At 40.8% G+C, this 24248-nt stretch overlaps 1 protein-coding gene across 1 annotated transcript in view; it reads right to left on the bottom strand.

Annotated features, from left to right (window-relative positions):
• Positions 1-24248, bottom strand: part of PTPRB (protein tyrosine phosphatase, receptor type B) — an 85341-nt gene that overhangs the window by 32096 nt on the left and 28997 nt on the right. Inside the window, 12 exon segments of the mRNA XM_025207989.1 lie at positions 261-524; positions 1094-1357; positions 2226-2495; positions 6424-6687; positions 7502-7765; positions 8382-8645; positions 10253-10516; positions 11628-11894; positions 14097-14357; positions 16424-16693; positions 19116-19379; positions 23213-23470. Coding sequence (XP_025063774.1) covers positions 261-524; positions 1094-1357; positions 2226-2495; positions 6424-6687; positions 7502-7765; positions 8382-8645; positions 10253-10516; positions 11628-11894; positions 14097-14357; positions 16424-16693; positions 19116-19379; positions 23213-23470 — 3174 coding nt within the window.

Below are 24248 nucleotides of genomic sequence, written 5' to 3'. Positions count from 1 at the left end.
CCTGGCTCTGTGCTGCCACTGCTGTGTCTGGCTCCACAGGGCCCCGCAAAGCGTGGGGCCCGGGGTGGTCACCTTGATTTGCACCCCCCCCTTGCAGGGGTGGCCCCGGTAATATCATTTACAAGCATCTCATGTGTACTCTTTGACGCCTTTAATAATCCACATAATAAAAATGTTATCTTGGAATAAATCTACCATGTATCATTGAACATGTAACACATGATAGTTGAGAGAGAAAAAAGCCTTATGTGGTTCTTTACCTGTTCTTCCCCCGGCATTTGCTGTATTAGTCAGTTCACCGCTGTGGGTTACTACAACCAAGGTGTATTTTCTGCCAGGAACCAGACCTTGGAAATGCCACTCTCTCAGGTCTTTTCTCTGCCATGTTTCCTTCTGTGTGCCATTTGGGTTATAAAGATTTAGTTCATAAAAATCGACATCTCCTGGTGCTGGGCCCCAGGTGAACCAAAGACTGTTCGTCATGTTTCTGTTAGATGCTTTGAGATTAACAACTGAGGCTGGAACTGAAAAGGACAATGTATATTATGATGTGATGAACATGCACAAGTCTGCAGTGTGGGATTCATATTCTGGGTGCATGCTAGTAGTGGGAGACTGGCACAGGTTCCCTGGACAGCAATGCTAGCTTTTTGAATGCCAACAGAACTCTGATACTTGATAATGGCTACACAGTTAGTGAGCTACAGTAGGTGCTTACCCTGAAAAACTTCCACTCCTATTTTCTCTTTACTTTTACCCCTCACAGTTTGCTCCCATATTGTCTTGTCATTAACAAATATTTTAAGCTCTTTTGGGGCAGGGAATTGCATTATAACTGTATGCCTATACTGTACCTAGCACAACATAGATATCTTTGTATAATACAGCTAATATAATGTGACTATATTATTCATTTTTCACATCAGGTGTTCCATAATTTAGAATTCAGGTTCTTTTCAGATGTATAAAGATAGAGTGGGTACTGTTAGCAGTTTTGCTAGTCTAGCACAAGATTTCAGGCTCTTAGATTAGCTCATTAGTGTCCTTAATGAACATCTCATTGAAGATGGATCATCTTGTTGGATGCTTTTACCTGTTCTTCCAAAGATAGATGACTCATTAGTAAGGTCTCCACTGCGGGTAACAATCACCATTCTGTACATCCTGCCTTGCTGCAAGTTCGGGAAAGAACACTTCTCAAGGCTCTGGTCCCCTGAAACTCTGTGCTGAAGGGATTTGTCTGGATTGTACAGAAAGATATCATATGTGTCTAATTCCCCCTCGGAAGCAGTCCAGCTGAAGGACAGGTGTCCAGTGGTACTTTCTGTGATCTTCAAATTTGTGACAGCTGCTGGAACTGGAAACAGAAATAAATATAAAAGAAAAAGTCAGCGTGTCTAGTCATTAATGAAATCTAAGTGAAATAAAAACGTTTTGCTAAAAGTATCTGTTAAACCAAAATTATTACAAATTTAAACTTCCCAAAACAAGAAAATTCAGAGGCAAAGTGAAAATACTGTCATTTATAGTTAGCAATAATGACCTATGCATATATAATATGCATATTACAAGGAATCCTGGTTTTCTCTGATTTTAAAAAAAATCCCAATTTTTGGTTAAAAAAAAGTAACCCCAAATCCACATTTTTCTGTGATTTAAATGAAACACCACTAATATATATATTAGTGGTGTTTCATTTTAATCATGGGAAATGTGGATTTGGGGTTACTTTTTTTGACCAAAAATTGGGGATGTTTTTAAATCAGAGAAAACCAGTATCCTTACATATTACACAGTGGGTCTAATTCTCCAGTCTATACTCAGGCAAAACTTCCCATTTATTTCCATAATGAAGAGCAGTCTTAGTGAAGACTGCAAGGTCTGGCCCAAAGTTCAGAGGTGCTTGAAATACATACACATTGAACACTGGGCTAAGAATTCAAAGTGAATTCAAGGCTAGATAACAGAAAGAATCCAGGTACTTTTATAATAACTATGCTGAGAGTGGCACTCATTAGCATTGTGCTTTAATATACAATGCACCATGACCTGGAAACTCCATCAATTTTTACAAAAAAATCACACTCGTATATTAAATCAGACATAATGCACAGATATCAAGAGATTGGTTTACAGTTTTTTTTATGACAGCAAATAAGGATGATTCATACATTTATATAATATCTAATTGCAGATACCATAATAATGCTGAAATGTTTTATTACCTGTTTGGCCAACAGTGTCTGTTCTTCTACTGAACAGCCCACCACTGACTGTCAAAACTTGTATTTTGTACTTCTTGCCTGGAACTAAGTCTTCAAACTTGTGTTGTTTAGCAGTAGCTGGCTCTGATTTGTTGCTCAGTATGGTCCCTTGCTCATTTAAAAGAAGAATATCATATCTTTCAGCCACACCACCAGCACTCTGCCAAGTTACTAATAAGGAATGACTGCTGTAGGCATGATTGGCAGATAATTCCTGGACAGAGGCTGGAACTAGGAAGAACAATTAAAGAAAGGGCATTAGGAGGCTAACTATATCACTTACTACATATCTGTGTGTTAATCAACCATTAAAAATATTTGCGTTTGTCTGCACAGGCACATGGATGCAGCGTGTGTGTATCAAAAATGCATTCAGATGAAGTTAAACCTAAGAGCGCTCATCAGCAATTTAGGGTAAAATGCTTTACAACCGAGTTGTCCAACTTCCCTGTGACTGGGGGCAGCATCCTGCACCAGCCACATGCTGCAAGGGAGAGACCCCCACCCCTAACATCTCACAGTGTGACTCTGGGAGCTGCAACTGAAGGCCACATGTACTTCACAGTTTGTGAGTTGGATTCCCCTTCATTACAGGGTTCCTGTAAGCATCCCAAAACAAAAATTAACACATTCAAGAAATTCAGAGGGAAGGTTAAGCTCAAAAGAAAGGTAAGAATGTTAATGCATGCAAATACTTAATTAGCATTTTCAGACAACCTTAACTCTGTCCTTTAGTAAACTTATACAAAAACTCTATTATTAAGGCATTTTAGAGCTCATTATGGTCCCAGATAACATTAAACTGATTTTCAAAGACTAATTTTTCTTGCATTTTCTCTTTGTGATCAATTGAAAATAAATATGCCTAAATTTGAGACCTCAAGGGAGGGGCCTAAAAATTACAGCTGCTTTCATAAAACTGGCTAAAATGACCTGATGTGGCTGGCACACAGTTTAACTAATGGCATGGGCATTCAAGGTACAGCACTTTTTTAAAAATCATGAGAATATTGCACTGAAAAGGCAGCATATGGCAGACTCAACCAAACATGAACAATTAAGTCCTTGTTTCTAGAGATTCTGGTTGCTTGCCCCCTTTTCATACCTTATACATCATGCTACCACACCACTAGTAAAGTTTATTGTTTTGGCCATCTCTGTTCATTATGTCTGATTTAATTTAAATCTGGAGAGAGTGTCCAGGGTGAAAGTCAATGATGGAAGGCTAGCTAACCCATTTAAGTTTTACTGCTCTGTTAAATACAATACAGCTTTCTCTCTGCTGACACCCATAAAAATGTGGGGATTGCTACTACAATTTTTTCCACTCCTTTTTCTCCAGCAGTGTACAAGGGAATAGAAAACATCTGCCTCTCCAGTACTTTGAACTTGTCTTGAACTGGAGAATCCCTAGAAATCAGAGAACCAAGTTCTATGACATCCTCCTATGGCTCCTTGTATCTGTAGAAGTAGGTTGAACTACGTTATCTTTGCTTGGAAGACAAACCCTTTGGGGACTGTTGCCAACTGGTGTGGAAAACAACCACCTAGCCCAGGCATCTTTAATCTGCCCTAGGATGGAGTTTGGGGGAAAAAAAAAAAAAAGTGTCAGAGAACTATAATCTGTTCTCTGAAGAGATACTTCCATCACTGTTTCAAGGAGCATAAACTTGCAAAGCAAAGTATGTGGATCATAACTGCCGCTGACCTAACATAAATTAATTGCTTGTTTAAACAAACATATGTGAGAAATAATATCAGATAGTATTTACATTTAAATATGGGCACAAGGTCCTGACTGTGCTGCCATTAGCTCTTTTCTGCCATCTTGTTGTGGCTGTAGTTGTATATGGCTGAGGCATTTATAATCTATTCCTCAGACGTAGGTTACAGTCTTCTTTCCTCAGGCATGAAAAGTAAGTATAGCACAATAAGGTAAAGATGAAGAGAACAGGTGAGAGGAGTAGGAGGGCAAGGTTCCAGACTTCATGGCACTTGAGCAGCAGAAAAAAGAATGCAAAGGAAGGATTATTAAAAAAAAATTAGAAGATAATTTCTATAGGGAATAGGGAGAAATGTCTGAATAATAATCACAGTTTTCAAAGGAAGGTATGAAAGCATTAATAAAGAAACAAAGAAACAACAAAAGTCATTGAGGTAATATGGAAGACAGGCAAATATGAGGGGGAAAAAGTGTTTTAGCCAAGAGCAACTCCACCCAAAAATTCTAATTTCAAAGCAAAGTCAAGTTCTCAAAAAAAAAAAAAAAAAAAGGAAGAAGATTTAAATCAACTGAACTGCACTGTGTATTGCCCTAGATATTGGATCTAAATATAACTTAGCAGGCCCCAAATGGCCAATGGGCTCTGCTAGCATGTAGCTTAGGATCCTCCTCAAACATGAGGGGATACATTAACAGATCCCAAGATACAGTTTGGGCTGCAGGGTACAATCTTGTGAACATGTACTCAGATACAGTTGCTCATATCAAAGGGACTATTCACATGAGTGATACTGCTAACATGGATATATAAACAACCTACAAGAAGTAAGGCCTGGTTTGGTAATATATTTTCCTGAACCAGCAATATAGTGGAGAGAGATGTTAGGTATTAGGAATAGTCTTCCTGAGCATTTTTGTGGCCAAAAGTTTATCTAACATCTCTACAGTTAGTAAAATAAAATACACTACCAATCAAAATTTGCTTCTTGCATATTTCTTAGACCACCATAGCTATAGCACTCCCACCCTAGTAAAAACAATTTACCACAGGGTAAAAGAAGCGGGGATTTGCTGTGTATCAGCTGGCACACAGTAACTCTCTGCATGCATGATCTTATCCCACAGTAAGGAGAAGATACATCATGGTAACTTAGCCCTTAATGAAATTAGAGTCTGAACCACAGAGTAAAAGAGAACACATATGCAACTAAGAAGTAGACATGAGATAAAGCCCTGTCCCTTTTATCCTGTGGGAAATCATTATGTCCATTCCCTTAGGGTCTGGGGGATGAAACCCTCAAATTCTGGGCAACTCTGCAGCACCAAGCCAATATCATATCCCAGTTAGCATGCCTCACTTACACAGGCTCCACACTGAGGACCCCATGTACATGTTATACACGTTACACTAAAGGTGTGATTAACCAGTTAATCACACCTTAAGTTGTGGCCCAGCTACACATTCAACCAATTAATGGCATGATAAGCAAGTTATTCAACAAAAAATTTGTAATAACTTTGCAGCTTGTTCTTATCACACCATTAATTGAACATGTGGCTAAATGCTCCCACCCATGGCTGGGAATCCCATCAATTGAGGAGCTCCCAGCCACAGGGTTGCGCCACCAGCTCTGCAGCTGACAAGACTTGCACTGGTAGCAGCACTGCCGGCATTGCTCCCCACTGTGGACCTCACCAGTTGTTGGGCTCAGAGTGGGGAGAATGCTGCCTCCTGTGAGCCTCATCAGATGAAGGGCTTATGTGGGGAGGACGGGGGGGGACACGATACAGCAAAGAGAACACTGCCCTGTCTGCAAGCCTCATCAGCTGTGGGGCTTGCAGTGGGAGCAGCATGGGGAATGCTGTCTCCGCTGCATGTCTTATCAGCTGCAGGGAGAGCACGGGAATGCAATCCTGGGCTCCCCTTACACTGGCAATAAGGCATGATTGGATCTGATGCTGGATCCCATAATCATTCCTCCTGCTATGCACATGTGGCATAGCAGGAAGCATGACTGTGTGGATTGCACATCAGATCCTATCATGCCTTTACCTGAATGTGTAGAGGACCTAGGAGTGTACAAGTGAAACCACCCTGGGGTCACCTCCAGCAGCTGCTCTCCAGCACATTGGGGATCAGAGTCCTGAAAGCAACTGCAGAAGGATACCACAGAGCCACCTGATCAGCATATATCTAGGTATGGAGCACCTGTCTTTGGCAGCAGTTGGTAAGGTGAGATACAGGTCATCTCTCCTGGGACATATTACTGCTGCAGTGGAGAGTTATGCCTTGTGATACAGAGACATCTTCTCTCATCTGAGTCGCCCCATACTTTTGAAAATTAGGTGAATAAAAAAGTAGTGACATCTAATAAAATAGTAAATCTCATGGGCAAGCTTTATACATTTTTGGTCATTATCCATGAAGAAACATACTTGTTCTCCCAAAAGCTGCTAAATTGTTGTGCAAAGTGCCGCTGTTAGACTGAACCACAACTTGGTACTGCTCCCCTGCTTCCAACTTGTGAAATATGTGCTCGTAGACATGCTTTGAGACAGTCTGGGAATCAAGCTGATGGCTTTGCTGAAATAACATCACTGTGTAGGAATCAACATCCCCTGCTCCGGGAGTCCAGTTGACTTTTAGGCTGTTTGTCATCCCATTGGGGGAAATGTGAATGTTTTTGACTGCACTTGGAACTGGAATAAAAAGAAACACAGAGAAATCAGTCAGAAATGTTTCATTCCATTGAACAATTTCACTTGGTATTATTTCTGTCGTTGCAGCAAATTACATTCTAAAGTTTAGATCAAGAATGACTACAACAAGAAAAAGGACTCTTGCCTCATGATGACACATGCTTACACAGGCATAATGTGACTCATGTGAGCAGTCCAGTTTCCCATAACAGCAAAGATACAGATGTGTATGAGTGTTTGTAATATGGTTCCTTAAAAATATACAACACTCTCTCTCCCTCCCTCTCTCTCTTTTTGTATTTGGAAATCAAACACCACATGTTTCCAAGGAAAATGATAAAGAAAACAAAAGAATATTGAATCTGCATTCTGCAAATATTACTAAATAATACTATACAAACATATTCCCTCTGAGAATATCAAAGCTTTTTGCAGACATTAACACATGAAGCCTCTCGAAACCTAGATAATAAACATATTGTACAGGTGGGTAAATTGAGGCATTGAGAATTTAAATTATCAAGCAAGTTCACCAAGCAAATCAGGAGTAAAAACAGGCATAAAAGAAACTCATCTGCTCCCAAAATCAACTAAGCAACTATCCTCAAACATTCACATGTTAATGCTTTTGACATTTATTTATTAACGTAAGGTCATGTTAGCAGAAATGTCAATATTACAGCTGGTTTCACTGTGTAATAAGGCTCAAGCAATTTGGGACCCAGCCTGGATTTTCTGAACTTCCAGTTCTTTTCTCTGGTCATTGAATGAAAAAGCCATAAGGCAGGTTTTAATTGTTGCGTTTTTTTCTTACTTGTCAGTCCTTCTATGAAAGTAGAACACTGTGCATTGCCACTAATTGTCGAGACAAAAATTTTGTATAGGCGTCCCGGGGTGAGAGCCGTGAACTGATACTCCTCAATGGTGTTTCCAAGCAAAATGGGTGGGAAGACCTTCATGTCATTGAAGAGCAGCTGAATCTCATACTTATCAACATCCCCCTCAGCCTTTGACCAGGAAACTCGCAGATCTTCTGTGCTTCTGTTACTAAGAGACAGACTCTTTACTGACTCTGGCACTGAGAAGACAATAGAAAAGAGGCTCAGATAAAAATCTCAGTGATCATTATTCTGATTACAGTTCTGAAATACTACTGCTGGTGTGAACTCTCTCAAACAAACTTTTAGTGAAAGCCATGGATTATATTTAAGGCACATGTTCTGTGGGGCAGGGACTATATGTTTATATAACAACTAGCACAGAGGTCCAGGTACCTCAGCTATTATATTATTAAATATAATAATAAAGGTATAATATGTAAGGAAATTTTATTAATAATGCAAATATAGATGATCCTTCCTGTATCTTCAATGGGTTACATGAAAAAGTGTTTTAAGTGAGTGATGCTTCGCATGGCCTGTCATAGCTTTTCAAACATAAATAATGGATTAGCCTTGTACCCCATTACAGAATCTTCATTTCAAAGGTTTCAAAACCCAAAACAAACATCTAGTTTTCCTTTCTTTGATTTAAACATTCATTGTAACCTAATTACTTCCTGTTTGTACAGTGACACCCATTTGTAGAGTCAAGCTATCATGGTTAGCTATTAACATATCATTCACCTTTTTCCTGTGTATTGTAAATACAAATGTCTCCCTCCAATTAGAACTCTCTCCCAGGTATTTACTTACTTGTTCTTCCATACACCCTTTCCATAGTCTCATATTTTCCACTCTTTGTGCTAACAGTGATGCTATACTGCCTCCCTGGGACCAGTTTACTGAACACACATTCATTTGCATCTTTGGGGACACTTTTTGTTTGGATGAAGTCATTGTTGTTCTTGATGATCACTTCATAATTATCAAAATCTCCAGTGGCATGCAGCCAGGACACTTTTAAATAGTCACTTCTTGCTGAATTGCTGACAGCAATTCCTTGAACACTGGAAGGTACTGGAAGAAAGAAAATAAATAATTAGGGATACAAAACAGCATCTAGTGTTACACAGAACACCCTAAAAAGGCTAGACAATCACTATGCTGGATTAGGGTAATCTGAAACAGATCCTTCAGAGGAAGATGCAATAAATCCCTACACATCAGGAAGTTATGGCCTTGACTGTCCACTGAGAAAGTTTCTTCTTAAACCCTATTAGAGGTTAGGTTATGCCATTTAGCATGAAGGTCCAAGAGGAGATGGGGGAAAGGGTGGGTTAATTCTTGTTAACACCATCTGTTCTTATTAGCCATATACAAGGGCAACATTGTTGCTGAACCCTACTGAAGTCTTTGAGTCAGATCCTGGTTCCACTTATTAGACACCATATAGATGTAGGCACCTAAGTGTGATCCTATTCTAGACTGCTCGAGTCCCTGAAAAAAATCTATTACTTTCTTCATCTTTGCCATAAGATTAAAGTACAAAAAGTGGCGAAGAGGAGGAGGATCCACCCACCCTTTTGTATTAACAGGGTTTTAGGGAACTGAGTAGGATGGGATAGAATTGCACTTCAGAGCCTAATAGGTAGAATGAGATCTGGACCTTTGTCTTCAGGCTGTAATGTGGCAATAAGTTCCACAGATTGACTTTGCAATGAGTGGATGAGAATGTCCTTTTATTTGTTCTATGTTTGCTACCTTTCAGTTTAATTCACTGTTCTCTTGTTCTTCTGTAAAGTGAAAAGACTAAAAATGCATGCCATCTTCTGTACCCTTTGTTAATTTGTATACCTATCTCCTGTATCCTTTTCTTCTTATACTTCCCCAGTTAAACTGTTTTTAATACTCTTTTAAATATCTTCATATCAATTCTTCCCACAACTTTAATAAATTTGGTCACTCTTCTCTGAAACCCCCTGTGCCTGTTACATCCTCTTTAAATAGAGCTCAAAAAGAAGTTAAGGAGTTTATCATTTATATGATAAAATATTTTCAGTCTTACTTTCCATTCTCTATTCACTTATGCACCTGTTTTTGTGGGTTTTTTTGCCGCTTGGACAGTGACAGCAAACAATAGTACATAAAAGGCTAAACAACAAGATTTGGGGCAAAGAATTATTGAGCCAAAAACTGTCATCTGAGCTCAGTTCACCATGAGGACTGTCAAATTATTATTAGATTCTGATGTTTCACAAAATTGAAAGCTCCTTATCCTTTCACTTATACTTGATTAAAATTCTGGGTCTCCTGAAAACCACAAATTAATTCTCACTCAGGTTGGCTTTACCATGTAATTACTCTGTGTCCGCCTTTTCCTTCTCATGCAGTGAGCTAAATTCTGTTCCCATTAAGTCAATTGAGGCTTCAACATTGGCTTCAACAGAGGTAAGAACAGTAGGCCTGAGTCTCATTTATATTCAGGACTATGTACTACAGCCCCAGGGGTAATGGGAATCAGGCCTTCATTCTTTAGCAGTGTAGTTTTATGACCTAACCCTCTCACCCACAACCCTCAGGTATACTTTTTGGTTAGGTGTTAATGCTAAGATGGATCACTGCAAAAGACTGAACAAGAGATATGACTGAATTCACACAGAGCTTCTTTTTTCTGTCCTTTTTACCTGTTCTTTCCTGACTGAAGGAATGATTTTCATATTTCCCACTTTTTGTGGTTATCATCACATTGTAGAGTCTTCCAGGAGTGAGGCTGCTAAAGGAACATTCACTGAAGGATTTGGAAATGGTCAGAGTCTGAACAGTCTGGCCGTTATGAGAGAGTGTTACCAAATAGCTATCTACATCTCCGGTAGCTGGCAGCCAGGAAACACTGAGGTAGTCACGCCGACCTGAGTTATTCACTGTTACTCCAGTCACACTGGAAGGAACTATGCAACAAAAAAAAAAAAAAAAAAGAGAATTATATAGCTTATTCCTATTAAGGGTAACAGGCATATATAGAACGTGACTATGAAAAATTAAAATCTAGGGTTCTTATTCAGGACTAGGAAGTTTTGCACAGCAAACATCTGAGTTTCTGAGGAAACTGAATGAAATTATCTGTGACAGTAAGAATAAAGGTCTGATGGTGACACTTCAAAAATCTCAGAATATTGCTATGCTCACAAAGCATCATTCATCATGAGTATGAATAACCACTTATACTTTAGTTGTTTCAAAGGCCCAGCTAACATATATATTTAATTATCAGTAGTTTTCTGCCCTCTAGTGATCAGATTTTATATTCATGTATTATTTATTTGCAGTGAAGCAAACTGTGCCCATGCGTTTCACCTTGTCAGAGCTGGTCAGTTTCTCATGTAATTATCAGAAGTATTTACTGAAATACTGTAAGTTGAATGTGCCAGAACCTTAGCAGGCACAATTTGGTACACTCCACTGAACTGAAGCTGATGTACACTTGTGGAGGCTCTGGTGGCCCATATTCTGTCATAGTCAATAGCACTGGAAGATTTTAAGAATGTTTTCTGGTTTTTAAAGCTTTGAGTTCTATTTTCTCACTGTCTTTCATTATTTTTTTCTGCAAATACAAGTCTTTGTTTTCATGAGAAACATCTGAGTCAAATCACAGAATTTTTGTTTTTCCCAAATTAAAAAAAATGATTAATTTGTATTGGTGCTTTAATATTTTTCCAAGTAATTCAATATCCAGAAGACTGTTGCTGGTCTCTCTGGCTCCTGAAAGGTGCAGAATTAAACCAAAAGATTCTGAATTGAATGTTTCGCATCCTTGTACTATGTGAAGGGCATCACAAAGAGCCATTATAATTCACAAGAATCTTGGCAAGAGACAGGGAATGGAAGGACAAGGGATTAAGTAACTTGTCCAGGATTACACACAGGAAATCTTTGGCTAAATCTAGCAGCAAACCCAGTGCTGATCTAGTACTTTAACCACAAAAACCTTTCTTCATATTGAGTTCAGGCTTAAAGAATTTACAAATAGGGGGTGGAGCACAAACTTCTCCCCTTTTATACCTGTCCTTCCTTCTGCAATTGTTTGTCTGGAAGATATTCCTCCACTAACTGTGGTCACAACCACTGAGTAGAGGCCTCCAGGTTTCAGGGAATGGAAGTGATATCTGTTGGTCTCACTGGGTACAGTCTCATTTTTAATGACTACATTTTCATGAATCAGCAGCACTTGGTATGACTCAACATCTCCCACTGCCCTTGTCCAATTGGTGAACAGACTGTTGGTTGCTCCTTGGTTTTCCACAGTTAGGCTAGTCACCTGAGCTGGAACTGCAATGGGAAAATGGCATATTAGTAAACAGAAACAAAGACAAAAAATTCCCCAAGTAAACAGAGTTCAGTCACACTATAGAAATGCATCAAAGCAGCAGTTCAATTTACAAACAGACTCAACGGGCCTAAAAATAAACTAACTGTGGACTCCCAGTCCTGTTTCCTGTCTGATGGGATGTGGTGCATCGGAAACCATCTACTGCACTGAGACGTCTCCCAGGCTTTAATAGGTCAGACTAAAATGATTCAAGATTGAAAGCCTGGGAGGGACCGCATTTCATAAATACCATTAAAATAAAAACAAAATACTTAAAAAACAATAGTTTATGTGATGACTATTGTGCTTGCCTAGAATTCTCCCACCCACCTGCTCCTTTTCAGTGGCAAATGAATTCCACAAACAAAAAGAGGACTTAGCTAAGGAAACACCTTTCAATTCTGTAATTTTCTGAGTTACTGAGACATATGTTACTAGTCTTTCTTGAATTTGTTTTGATATGGAAAAAATTCAGAGCACTCATTTTTTACTATCAAAAGCTGAATGATAGAGTGCCATTCTTGTTACAATACGGTGGACCTATATAGACAAAAGTAAATGGCACCTGGCTTAACATATGGACCAAATTTTCACAAAAGCTCAAATTAACCTTTTAAAACTTGACAAAATTTGGTTGAAATAAGGAAACATTTTGGCCTTGGTTGGCAGTCAGACTTAACTGTCCTACCTTCCTATGTGTGAAAACACATAAACCCTGAAAAATTAAGGTCCAGACTTCCTATTTTGTCTAATATCAATCTCAGTACTAAAATACTAACTATTGGACTTTGGTTCCAAAATAATTTGGCGTAATCTATTTTTAATGTGCACCTACTTTCATCTAATTGTACTTCTAATTACCACTGAAATAATTCTATTGACGGTAATCATTATATTAGTGATATTAAATATAATTAGATTAAGTTAAAAATGTACTTATTAAAAGTAGATCAGATTAGGTCAATTAAAGAGTGGTCAGAACCAAAATCCTATATTCAAACATGACTGAACTTTGGAAAAGTTTGAATCTGATTCTGAACTTTTCCTCTCAACCTTGTGTGGGCTTTGTCATTGTGAGGCTTGGATTTTTGTGCAAAAGGCTATTTTTATCTATTCAGACCTTACTAGGATTTTTGTGGGAATACCTTTACGTTCCAACATATACTTGCAAACCTAGTAGATCCTGGAAGTTGATAAGGTTGAGAGAATATTAGGTCTCAGCTATATGGTACATTCAAAAGTAAACACCAAAGTTTCTGAGTTTGATACTTTATAACCAGTGCCTGATTTGATTGCAAAAAATAGATTCAGCCTAAGTGAGGTGTGACATTCACCTTTTCAAGGACGGGGTGCCTAAAAGAGAAGGGAATGAAATCTCAGTTTTAATTACAAAATCGATAAATGAAGTTTGAAGTCAAGCATCTTACTGTTCAAAAGAATCATAACACTTTATTAAGCTTCACAAGGGATCATTATCAAGCTTTGTAGGCTTGATTTGACTAACTGCAATGTATGGTTTTTTCAGGGTTGTGTCCACCTGCAGTTACAATTTAAGACATCGAATGCATTAAGGAGCACATCAGTCGGGAAAAGCAAAGTGACATATATGATTTACATTTGTACACATGCACAAAATTAGCACCCTGTCATTTTCATACTAGCATCCAAAAAGGATTACAATTTTACTTGTGCAGCAGTCTTCATCCTGAGAACAGACAGAGGTTTTAGAATCAAAAGGGCATGAAATTCAAACTATATTTTGAAGGTTATACATGTTTTCTGCCTGCCAAACTTGAAATTTTCCCCTGAAGCAATACTTTTCCATTATATTTTTTCCAAAGGTGAACTTCCCTTAGAAAGTAAAAATGGGCCTTTTATATGGAGCCTCATGCGGATACATATTGATCAGACACAACATCCATATTTCAGAAACCAGTTTTGATTAGGAATTACATATCCTTCCCAGAAAGAGTTGGCAAATGGCAGAGAAGAGAAAGGATGTTCTGAAATATACTGTAAAGTACCTTACATACATAAAAAGAGTTTTAGAAATGTGACATTTCTACTGAGAAAATGCACACAAGTTCCTGAGTCAATTCAAAGATAGCAAGCAGTTGGTGATGGTGATTCACAAAAGTTAAAGCAGACTGATAATATGGTACCTGTTCTTCCTTCTACTGAAGTCCAGTTGCTTAAATCCCCACTAAAGCTGGTGACAGTAGCTGTGTATTTTCTCCCAGGATCTAAATCAGCAAAGGTGAATTCTTTAGCTTCTTTTGCAAGAGCTTTGTTTCTGACAGTAAGACCAGTATCTTCCAATGAAACCACATAATTGTCCCATTCTGCAACAGGGGTTACCCACATAATACTAAGTGAAGATTCATTGGTATGCTTTATACGGAGATGAAGAACGGGATGTGGAGCTGAGGGAAGAACATAAATATAGCAATGAATATATCAATGAGCAAAGGACTTTACAGTGAATATACATGCCACATCTTGGCAAAACACTTGAAAAGAATCAGGAAAAAATCTAACACTGCATTTGTGTTAATGGGATATAAGGATATCTCCCAATGGAGTAACACTTTTATTGAGGGAATGGTGATAAACTCTAATCTAACAAGGAACATATATTTTGAAGGAGGAAACCTTTTAAATCTAAGCATAGATTTAACTGCCTTGTTGAATCTGGGGTCCTAGACAGGGAAATAAAGAATTAGTATTGGAAAATGGCTGTAATAAATATGAAAGGTATGTGCCTAGGTCCACATTCTATTCTTACCCTGGTGTTTTTCTGAAGGAATTCTACTGAAGTTAATGGGATGATTCCACCTATAGAGTAGAACGAATGAGAGAACTTTATCTTCTATCTGCATATTGAGGAGTTGGTGTATGCGTGTAAAGGGATGTAGAGTATTCATCATTAAAGTTGGTCTCATAGGTGAAAGCCTAGTCTCTCTCACTTTGCAATTATATCAGTGAAGTTCAGTTAACTTCAAAGAAATCACTATAGGTTTGCTCCAGAGACAGTGAAATCAAAATGGGTCCCATATTTATATTCATAGAATCACAGAAAGTTAGGGTTGGAAGGGACCTCAGGAGGTCATCTAGTCCAACCCCCTGCTCAAAGCAGGACCATCCCCAACTACATCGTCCCAGACAAGGCTTTGTCTAGCCAGGTTTTGAAAACCTCCAAAGATGGAGCTTCCACCGCCTCTACTGGATAACCTGTTTCAGTGTTTTACTATTCTCCTAGTGAGAAAATTCTTCCTGATATCTAACCTAAACTACCCTTGCTGCAACTTAAGACCATTGCTCCTTGTTTCGTCATCTGCCACCACTAAGAGCAGTCTAGCTCCATCCTCTTTTGAACCCCACCATGAGGTAGTTGAGCCTGCTATTTAGTCCCTTCTCAGTCTTCTCTTCTCTATACTAAATAAGCCCAGTTCCCTCAGTCTTTCCTTATAAGTTATGTCCCCCAGCCCCCTCATCATTTTTGTCGCCCTCCAATGGATTCTCTCCCATTTGTCCACATCCTTTCTTTAGTAAGCGGCCCGAAACTGAACATAGTACTCCAGATGTGGCCTCACCAGTGCTGAATAGAGGGGAATAATCACTTCCCTTGACTGTCCGGCAACACTGCTACCAATGCAACCCAGTATGCCACTAGCCTTCTTTGTAACAAGACCACTCTGCTGGCTCATATTCAGCCTATTGTTCACTGTAACCCCCAGGTCCTTTTCTGCAGAGCTGCTGCCCAACCAGACCCATGGAATAAGCTGAGCCAGGGAAGATTAGTTCCTTTAGATTTATTGCAGCTAAATCAGTAAAAATGAAGATTACCTCCACTAATACTATAGACTTACAATAATGAACAAAATCTGGCAACAGTTCTCATACAAAGCTGTTTGTACATCACTCGGTTACATCTCATGGTCTAATTCTACCTTCACAAAGCAAAACAGGAGTTCCTTCAATGAAGCCAACAGAGTTATATTAGTGTAAAAGTGGTGTGAATCATTACATGCAAACCTCGCTTACCTAAACTGCACTCACTTCACTTCAAATGCTTTCCACATTTACACAAGACTGGGTCTCCGGGAAAGGCAGAATAAGTCCAAATTACACTGCTTTATCACTTATCCCCATTTTCTGACCAGCTGAAATTCAATGGGAAAATTCAAGCACTGTCCACACCACAACTGGACATGGTATCCTAAGATAACTAAAGCCAGCGAGCAGCTAATAACAAAGATCTAGGTATTTGTTCTTTCGCTTACAAAGTCAGTAGGCAGATAACCACACCAGTAAAATTAGTTACCTGTAATGTTCGTGTAAAAGCAATTTTCTTGTGAATCATTTAGTGAAATTCACTTGTGAATTTCCTAATAAATAAGCACCATATCTGTTTTTTTTCAAACTGCCAAAATAGTCCCCCCTTGAATATTTTGAAAATTCAAATGAACAGAATAATAAGAGTGCTGACCTGTTCGGCCCTTGCAATGAGCAGCATTTTGTAAATTTCCACTTTCCACTATGACTGCCACCTCATATTGTCTTCCTGGGATGAGTCCTATATCATGGATGACATATTCTGTTCGGTCTTTCTCAACGGTAGTGTTTAGCAGCACAGTGGAAAGGTTCAGAAGCACAAGATTGTACCTCTCCCAGTCTCCCGCAGGGGGCAGCCAGCTCACTCTCAGAGATCTCAACCAACCACCACTACTTGCTTTCAGATTGGAAACTTTCTGGGGAACTGAAATACAGAAACAAGAGAGAGACTTTGTATTTTTTTTCCCCCTGAGTAGACACTACTGGACAGCGCTGAAACCTGATTCACAGCCCAACCACTGCTGAAGTATTAAGCAATCCCCTGTAAAAAATACTTGGGCAGCTAAAATTTTGCTGCTGTGCATACTCAGATGTACTGCCTCCTCACCTGAGCTAAGCAGCTTGGTGCTGATCTAATGCCTAAGGCCATTTGGAAACTATAAACTAGGCATTTCTGTGCCTAAGTCCCTTTCAGGGCCCAATTCACTAGCGTCTCACACACACCAACGACACTTAGTTCAGCCAAAAACACAGCAGCCAGGGCTGGTGGTGGTCAGGAATGTGGGTTGTTGTAGGTGCTACTTCCTATACGCCATTCTAGTGTTAAATTACTTGGTGAAAAATGAAAGATCTGGGTTCTAGGTCTTCATCAAACCCACATATACGTCCTGCCAGGAGAGTAACCCAATCCCTAGTATCTACATTATGCTGAGGAGGAGAGGACTTTTCACCCTTCTAGTTGAAGCTGAGGGACTTATGTGTGCAAACACAATTCAGAAAATAAACTCAGAGATTTCAAATAGAAATCTATAGTCTTAAAAATATTTTGACCTATTGTGGTCTTTCTGAGTCCTTTGTAATAGAAGAATTGCTCTGTTATTCTTCTGTAGTGAAAAAAAATCAAGTGAAAGCTAAGAGCTCAGAAGAGAGATTTTCTGAGGGGTACCTTGAGTCTAACAAGGATGAGAACAACTGGCTCCTTCTATCTGTTTAGCCTTGAGTGCCAAAACCAGGCTCCCAAATCCTTCCTCAGGACCCAAAACTGTTTTGAAAGTGTGGCTCCTTTTATTAAAAACCCTAACTGTAGATATCCAAAGTTTGAAAATGGTCCTCATGTCACAAACTGGAACATCAAAAATAGGAGTTACATCATCTAGTTACACATTAAGATGGATGCATTACTTTTGTAAATATTGTAGCACATTTATACGTGGAAGGCTAAGTTCTGATTCTATTTAAGTCAATGGAAGATTTGCCCATATTTGTTATCTTACCAATGCTAAATCAATATTTGGCCTAGATTCAATAAGGTACTTAAGACATGTGAAATCTGTGGGACTAATTATGTGCTTAAAAGGAGCTTACTGAATCACAATAGGAGTGATAAGAATTAGAGAAACTGAGCCACGGAGGTTTAACTGAAACATGTTAAAAATGTCTTTTCTAGGTAATAGGTAAAAATAGCTCAAGGTTTCACACAGATTCTTTTATTTCATAAAGCAACATTTTTTGTGTTTGGGATAACACTCATGAAAACAGAGTAGTTTTGTTTCATCTTTTTCTCTTATTAGCAACGTTCTTCTAATCTGTCTATTTTTAAATATGTACAAACTTTCTACAGGGTTTTTTTTGTACTTGTGGATTCTGAGATACATATCAGCCCATTTTCAGTTTATACTTGTACTCATCATCCACTTGAAAATTTTCCTCATCTAAGGAAGCTGCACTTGAAGCTGTCGGGTGACCACCCATTTAATAATCTTCCCCAAAAAGGGTTGACTGGCAATCAAATGATAGTTGGCTGGGGAGACAGCATCAAGAGCTCATCTAAATTCTATCATGAACCAAGATATGTATAATGTAAGTAATGCATGGTCATGGTCAATAATAATGTGGGGCAACTACTGCAGACTGTTTCAAAAATCAGCTAAGCATGAGCTGACAAAAATTGACACTATGCATAAAAAGAAAAAAATAACCCATTACCACCAAAAATGCTATGTGCTGTGCTCAGTCAGAGCTGTTGGCAGTCAAGAAGGCTTTAACTTAATGAGTTGTGCCTAAGGTCAAGATCCTACTTAATACTAAATTTCAGTTCATCCTGTCCCTGAGTATCTTAACATTGATTAATCAATCCCAATGTATATAAACAAACTCTAGAATTGCAGTGATTGAGCCCAATGATTTGCACATGTCTGATTTGCAAGGGTCAGAGTGATATTGTTATACATTGTTGATAGTTCTTTAAATAATTTCACTCTGAAATTCTGCGTGAACACTTCCATTTCTTATAGTGTCATTTTACATACTGCTCGGGGTTAGACTCAAGATAACAAAATTGCTCAAAAGTAATTTGATATATAGGTGCTGAACAGCCTGGCTACAGGCTCAACCAGTTACTGAAGCCTAACTACAGCATATACCACTGCTTCCTACTCACAGGGTGGCACTGTAGCTCTGACTACTGGCTGCCCAGCTGCTGTGAATAAGAGCAAGACATAACTCTTTATTTTATATTGCCAGGCAAGCAAACATTTATTCCAACATGATCTTCTACATCATGGTTTAGGCAATGAGACAAATAAAAGCAGGCAATTACAGTGTTTTTACTGGGGGAGAAGACTTACCTGTCCTGCCAGTTGCCATCTTAACAGTGACTAGTTCACCACTTATCGTGCTGACAGTAACATGGTAAAGACATCCTGGAGTTAGCTTGTTGAATTGAGTCTGTGTAACCTGGGGTGGTAAAGTTTTAGTTTCTTTAATGGAGCCAAGGTAAGACAGTGTAATATTATAAAAATCAAGGTTTCCTGGAGGCCTTTTCCATGCAACTTTTAATGTATCCAAGCTGCCATCATTAGTCACCATCAAATTTGACACTTCTGCTGGGGCTAAAAAAAACACGAGAAAGAAAACAAAACACTTAACCTAGAGAGCACACAAAACCCCTTACTTCTGTACTGTGCTATGCATTTTGAATTTTTAAATTCATATGTAAATTCATATTTAAGATCATTAATTTAAAAAGTGGTTCTATTAATAGCATTTACTATAGCAACACAGGATGAGCAAATCCATCTGACACCTCCAGTATTTTTAGTAACTATTTGGGCTCTGGTGGGCCTCAAAGAGGGGGAGTTCTAGATCTGAGGATTAGCTACTGAGAATGACCTCTTGTGTTTTAGACAGGCAAACTTGGGGTACAGCTGGTACTAGTAGGAGGTTGCTTCTGGCTGATCTCATGGATTGCAATGTGGTATAAGAGAGAAAGCACTTATGTAGGACCCAGCTGTTTAGGACCTTATAGGTCAAAAATTTGGATTGAATCTAGAAAGCTATAGGGAGCTAGTGCAGAATCTGGAACATTGGAGTTGTGTGTTCTTGGTGACCAAACCCCTTCAGAAGTTAGGCCACTGCATACTGTACCAGCTGCAGCTTTCAGGTGGTCATTGAGGGCAGCCTCATGTGAAGCACACAGCAGTTATCTATCCTGGAGTTTAAAAAAGCATGGATGATGGTGGCTAGATCCTAATCTGAAAGGAAGGGTTGCAGCCTTCTCACCAGATGGAGTTGAAGAAAGGTTCTCCCAGCCACCGCTACCACATGATGGTCCAGGTTGCAGCAGAGGATTCAGTGGCACCCCCAAGCTGCAAACCTGAGTGACAAGGGGAGGCTGAATCTAATCAACACTAGGTGATCCAATGCATGCAAGGTCAAACAGTCTGCCCACCACCACCACCATCTCTGTCTTGTGTGGACTCAGCTACAGTTGGATCACCTACATCTAGGACCCAAATGATACCAGGCACTGGGAAAGGACCAAGACAGTGGGGTCCAGGGCAGATAAGAGAGAAAGAGCTGGGTATCATCAGCAAACAGACAGAACCTCACTCCAAGCTTTTGCATGAGCTCACCCAGCAATCTTACATACACATTGAACAGGAAGAAGGGTGAGAAGGACCTCTGAGGGACTCCCCAGGAAAGGTGGACAATAAGCACTCGCCCATCCCTACCCTGTGGGACCTCCCTGCTAGGAAAAAGAAGAACCAATTTAGAGAAGTCCCACAAATACTCACCAGGACACCTAAATGCTTTATCAGTTCCTCATGGTCAATAGTATTAAAGGCTGCTGAGAGATCAAGTAAGATCAGCAGGATACAATTTCTCCTGTTGATCTCCAAGAAAAGATCATTTGACCAAGGCCATGAAGGCAATCTGGCTCCGCACCCAGGGCTAGGCTGACCATATGGAAATCCCAGAAATCTGGGACATCATCCAGGAAATCTGGTACACTGCCCCCCTACCGCCCAGCTGCTCTCACAAGTCAGTGGGGATGGGGTTGTGTGCTAGGCAAGCTGTGGTGCCTGCCTGCTCACCTGCAAGGTGCTCCATGCTGCTCTGAGTCCCAGCCAGACTGTGCCCTGTGCCCCTGTGTTTCTGGGATGCCCATTATAATTCCCAACAGCTGGCTGGGACCAGCCTCTGAAATCCAGGACTATCCCAGCTAAAATGGGACATATGGTAACGCTACCCATGGCAAAAGCCAGACTGACAAGTGTTTATGAAACAGAGTGCATCCAGATACATTTGGAGTGGTCAGGCAACCACCCATTCAATAATCTTCCCCAAAAAGGGTTGGTTGGAAATGGGGTAATATCTGGATGAGCAGACAGCATCAAGAGATAACTTCTTGAGTAGGGGTTGGACAACTGCAGATGTAAGAATATCTGACACCTTGCCCTCCAAAAAGGAGGCACTGACAGCCCACACCAGCAATGATCATCTCTCTCTTGGTTGGCTTTTACAAGGCAAGATGGCCAAGGATCCAGTTCACAGCTGGCTGCCGTGAGCACTTTCATGCTGCCAAGCACAGCGAGGGGGAGGGGGGTGACAATGGCAATAGAAACTGACTCACGTAAACCAGAAAAGACAGGGATTTACCCATCTGAGACTCAAACTTTACAGCACAAGCGGTGATCCCCAAACTGTGCTGGATGTGGCAAGTCTTGATTGTAAAAGCCAATCATGGCACACACTGCTCAAGACTCATGATATAGCAGTGCAAGTGTTAAATTAAACACCACAGCTTCATGGCACTTATTCCTAATTTACACTGGCCTATGTGGGATCAAAATTAAACACCTTGTAGTTTGATACTGCACCAAAATACTGTTTTCAGTAGAGGTGCACCGATACATTGGTCCAATATTGGATCAGTACCGATATAAAGACAATTGGTTGTATCGGAAATCAGCTCAATGGGCTGATAATTTGGCCAATAAATGCTTGCGCGTGCCTGCAGCCACAGTGCAATACTCAGGCAGCGAGGAGCAGAGCCTGGCAGTGTGGAGAGCTACCGCCAGCTGGTAAGTCCATTCTGGTGGAAGGGGAGCGGGGAGGAAAGGGGCATGGAGGGGGGGCATATCACCCCCCCTGCAGTGAGGGAGGGGGCAAGCACTGCCCAGCCAGGGTGGAAAGCATCTCCCACTGCTGCGCAGACCCTGAGAGGGTACGGAGTGGGGGGAGCAGAGGCATGTGCCCCCGGATCTGCGTGAGGTGGGGCAGGCAGGCTGCACCAGGCTCTTCTCAGCAGGGGCAGGACTTGGGGCGGGGGCTATGGAGGGGCTGCAGCCACCCCAAATTTCACCATAGCTTCCTCACAGTGCTGCCACTGCTGCCTGCCCACCCGGCACAGCAGGTTTGATCTGGAAAGAGATGCACCAGGTGGGAGGGAGCTACAGTGAAATTTGGGGTGGTTGCAGCCCCCTCTGTAGCTCTTGCCCCAAGCCCAACCCCTGCTGAGAAGAGGCTGGTGCAGCCCCAGCTCTAGCCCACAGCTGCAGCCCACCTGGCCCACCCTGTGCAGATCTGGGGGCACCTCACCCCCCGTACCTTTCCAGGGTGTGCACAGTGGCAGAAGCCACCCCTGCCCCCTGACGAGTGCCCCACCCCACCCCACCCCAGGTGGGAAGTGCCTGTCCTTGCACCTACCTCACCGTGGGGGGAAGTGGGGGTTGTTTGATCTGACCCCGCCATGCCCCTTCCCTCCCCGCTCCCCTTCCACCACAATGGACTTACCAGAAGGAGGCTGCTCTCCATGCTGTATGGGAAATCAGATTGGTATCAGCTGATATGCCTCCTAAAAATCGAATATAGGTATCGGCTCCTAAAATCTCTATCAGTGCACCCCTAGTTTTCAGTTATGATTGTTCTAAAATGTAAGATGTTTCTTGTTGCTAGAGCTGGGGAGGAAATGCTTCCCTATACTGTGCAGATTTTCAAGATTTCAAACCTCTTCCTTTTCACATCAGGGGTAAACAGAAATCTTGGGGTAAGAAACAGACACACACCCCAGAACAGCCAATGACCTAGTGCTTAGAGCACTAACCTGATGTGTAGAGAACTCAGGCTCAAGGTCCTGCTCGTTCTGTTTGGAAGTCTGCATTCAGGGAGTCCCTAACTCCACATTTTAGGATAGAATCTTATCCACCAGGGTCAGTCTCTCTGTCTTTCTGACCTCATTATTTATATTCATATAATGTGAAAAAGCTTTGACAGGCAAACTCAGGCAACTTAGAGAGCAAAAACTCAAACCTGGGTCTCTCACATGCTAAGTGAATGCCTAGTCAAATAAGTTATGTTCCCAGTAAAAGCTGTGGTTCTAATGAATTAGCTTCTTTTAACCATTTCATTAAAATACCCCAACAGTTCTGAGAAATCCTACCTGTCCTAACAAGTTTAAAGTTGTAGCTCTCCAGCTCTGCAGCTTCAGTTATGACAGAGAGATTATACAGGTGTCCTGCTGTAAGTCCAGAAAAAGTGTAGGAGGTTAAGTGCTCCTCCTGCTTAATCTCCTGATCTTGTTTCTCGTTATCCAGTAATACCAGCCTGTATTGATCCACATTCCCAGAACCACGTTCCCATGAAACATCAATCGTGTCTGTCTTGACAGTGACCTGCATATTTTTCACAGGAGAGGGAACTGTAGGAATGAAAAACACATGTTTTATACATAATGGTTTTCTTCACTATTTGAGATTCAACTATGAAACTAATAACTGAAAGATTTTAAGATGGTTTAGTGCTTCCAAAAAGCAAAAGCAAAATTTATGGCTAAATATGATGTGACAACATTCTTTCTTACTTAGAAAATGATTGTCAAAGTTGGCCATGGAGTCTTGATTTGTTTATTTCCATTTATAACTATTATGCTCTGCTTACAGACATAACCCTCCCCCCCCCCAAATGGTGCTTTACTTTTAACTCTGAATGCCCCTGCACTGAGCCCAGCACATGCCCAGAAGAGACATCACATTAGGTGGCTTACCCAATGTCTGTATAGATCTGGCACTTCAGTGGGGCTTTTTGGGAACTTTTATTTAATAGCTGATTGAATCAGCTATTAGATAAAAGCACCAAAAAAGCCCGGCTGAAGCGCCCAATCTATATGGACGCTGTGGAGCCAGGTCGAACTAATGTACTGCTTCTCCCAGTTTGTTGCTTCATTTTCAACTCTGGCCCAGACCCCCTGCCAGGAAGAGCCTGGTGCTGTCCCAGCCCCCAGTGGCAGCCTGCCCTCTGCCACGCACACATCCAGGGGACACATGATCCTCCATGCTTTCCCTGGGGTGCACCAGCAGCAAAAGCCACCCCTTTTCCTTCCTCGTGCTCCTGGATGAGCTGTTCCCAGCTCTGTCCCAGGCCCTGCTCTGCCCTGGCTGGGCAGCGCCTGTCCCTGCGTCTGCCATAGCCCCCCCCCC

The sequence above is a fragment of the Alligator sinensis genome, unplaced genomic scaffold, assembly GCF_000455745.1.
Source record: "Alligator sinensis unplaced genomic scaffold, ASM45574v1 scaffold506_1, whole genome shotgun sequence".
NCBI classification, from domain to species: Eukaryota; Metazoa; Chordata; order Crocodylia; family Alligatoridae; genus Alligator; species Alligator sinensis.
Note: the sequence above shows the minus strand (reverse complement) of the source record. Positions and strands in the feature narration are given on the sequence as shown.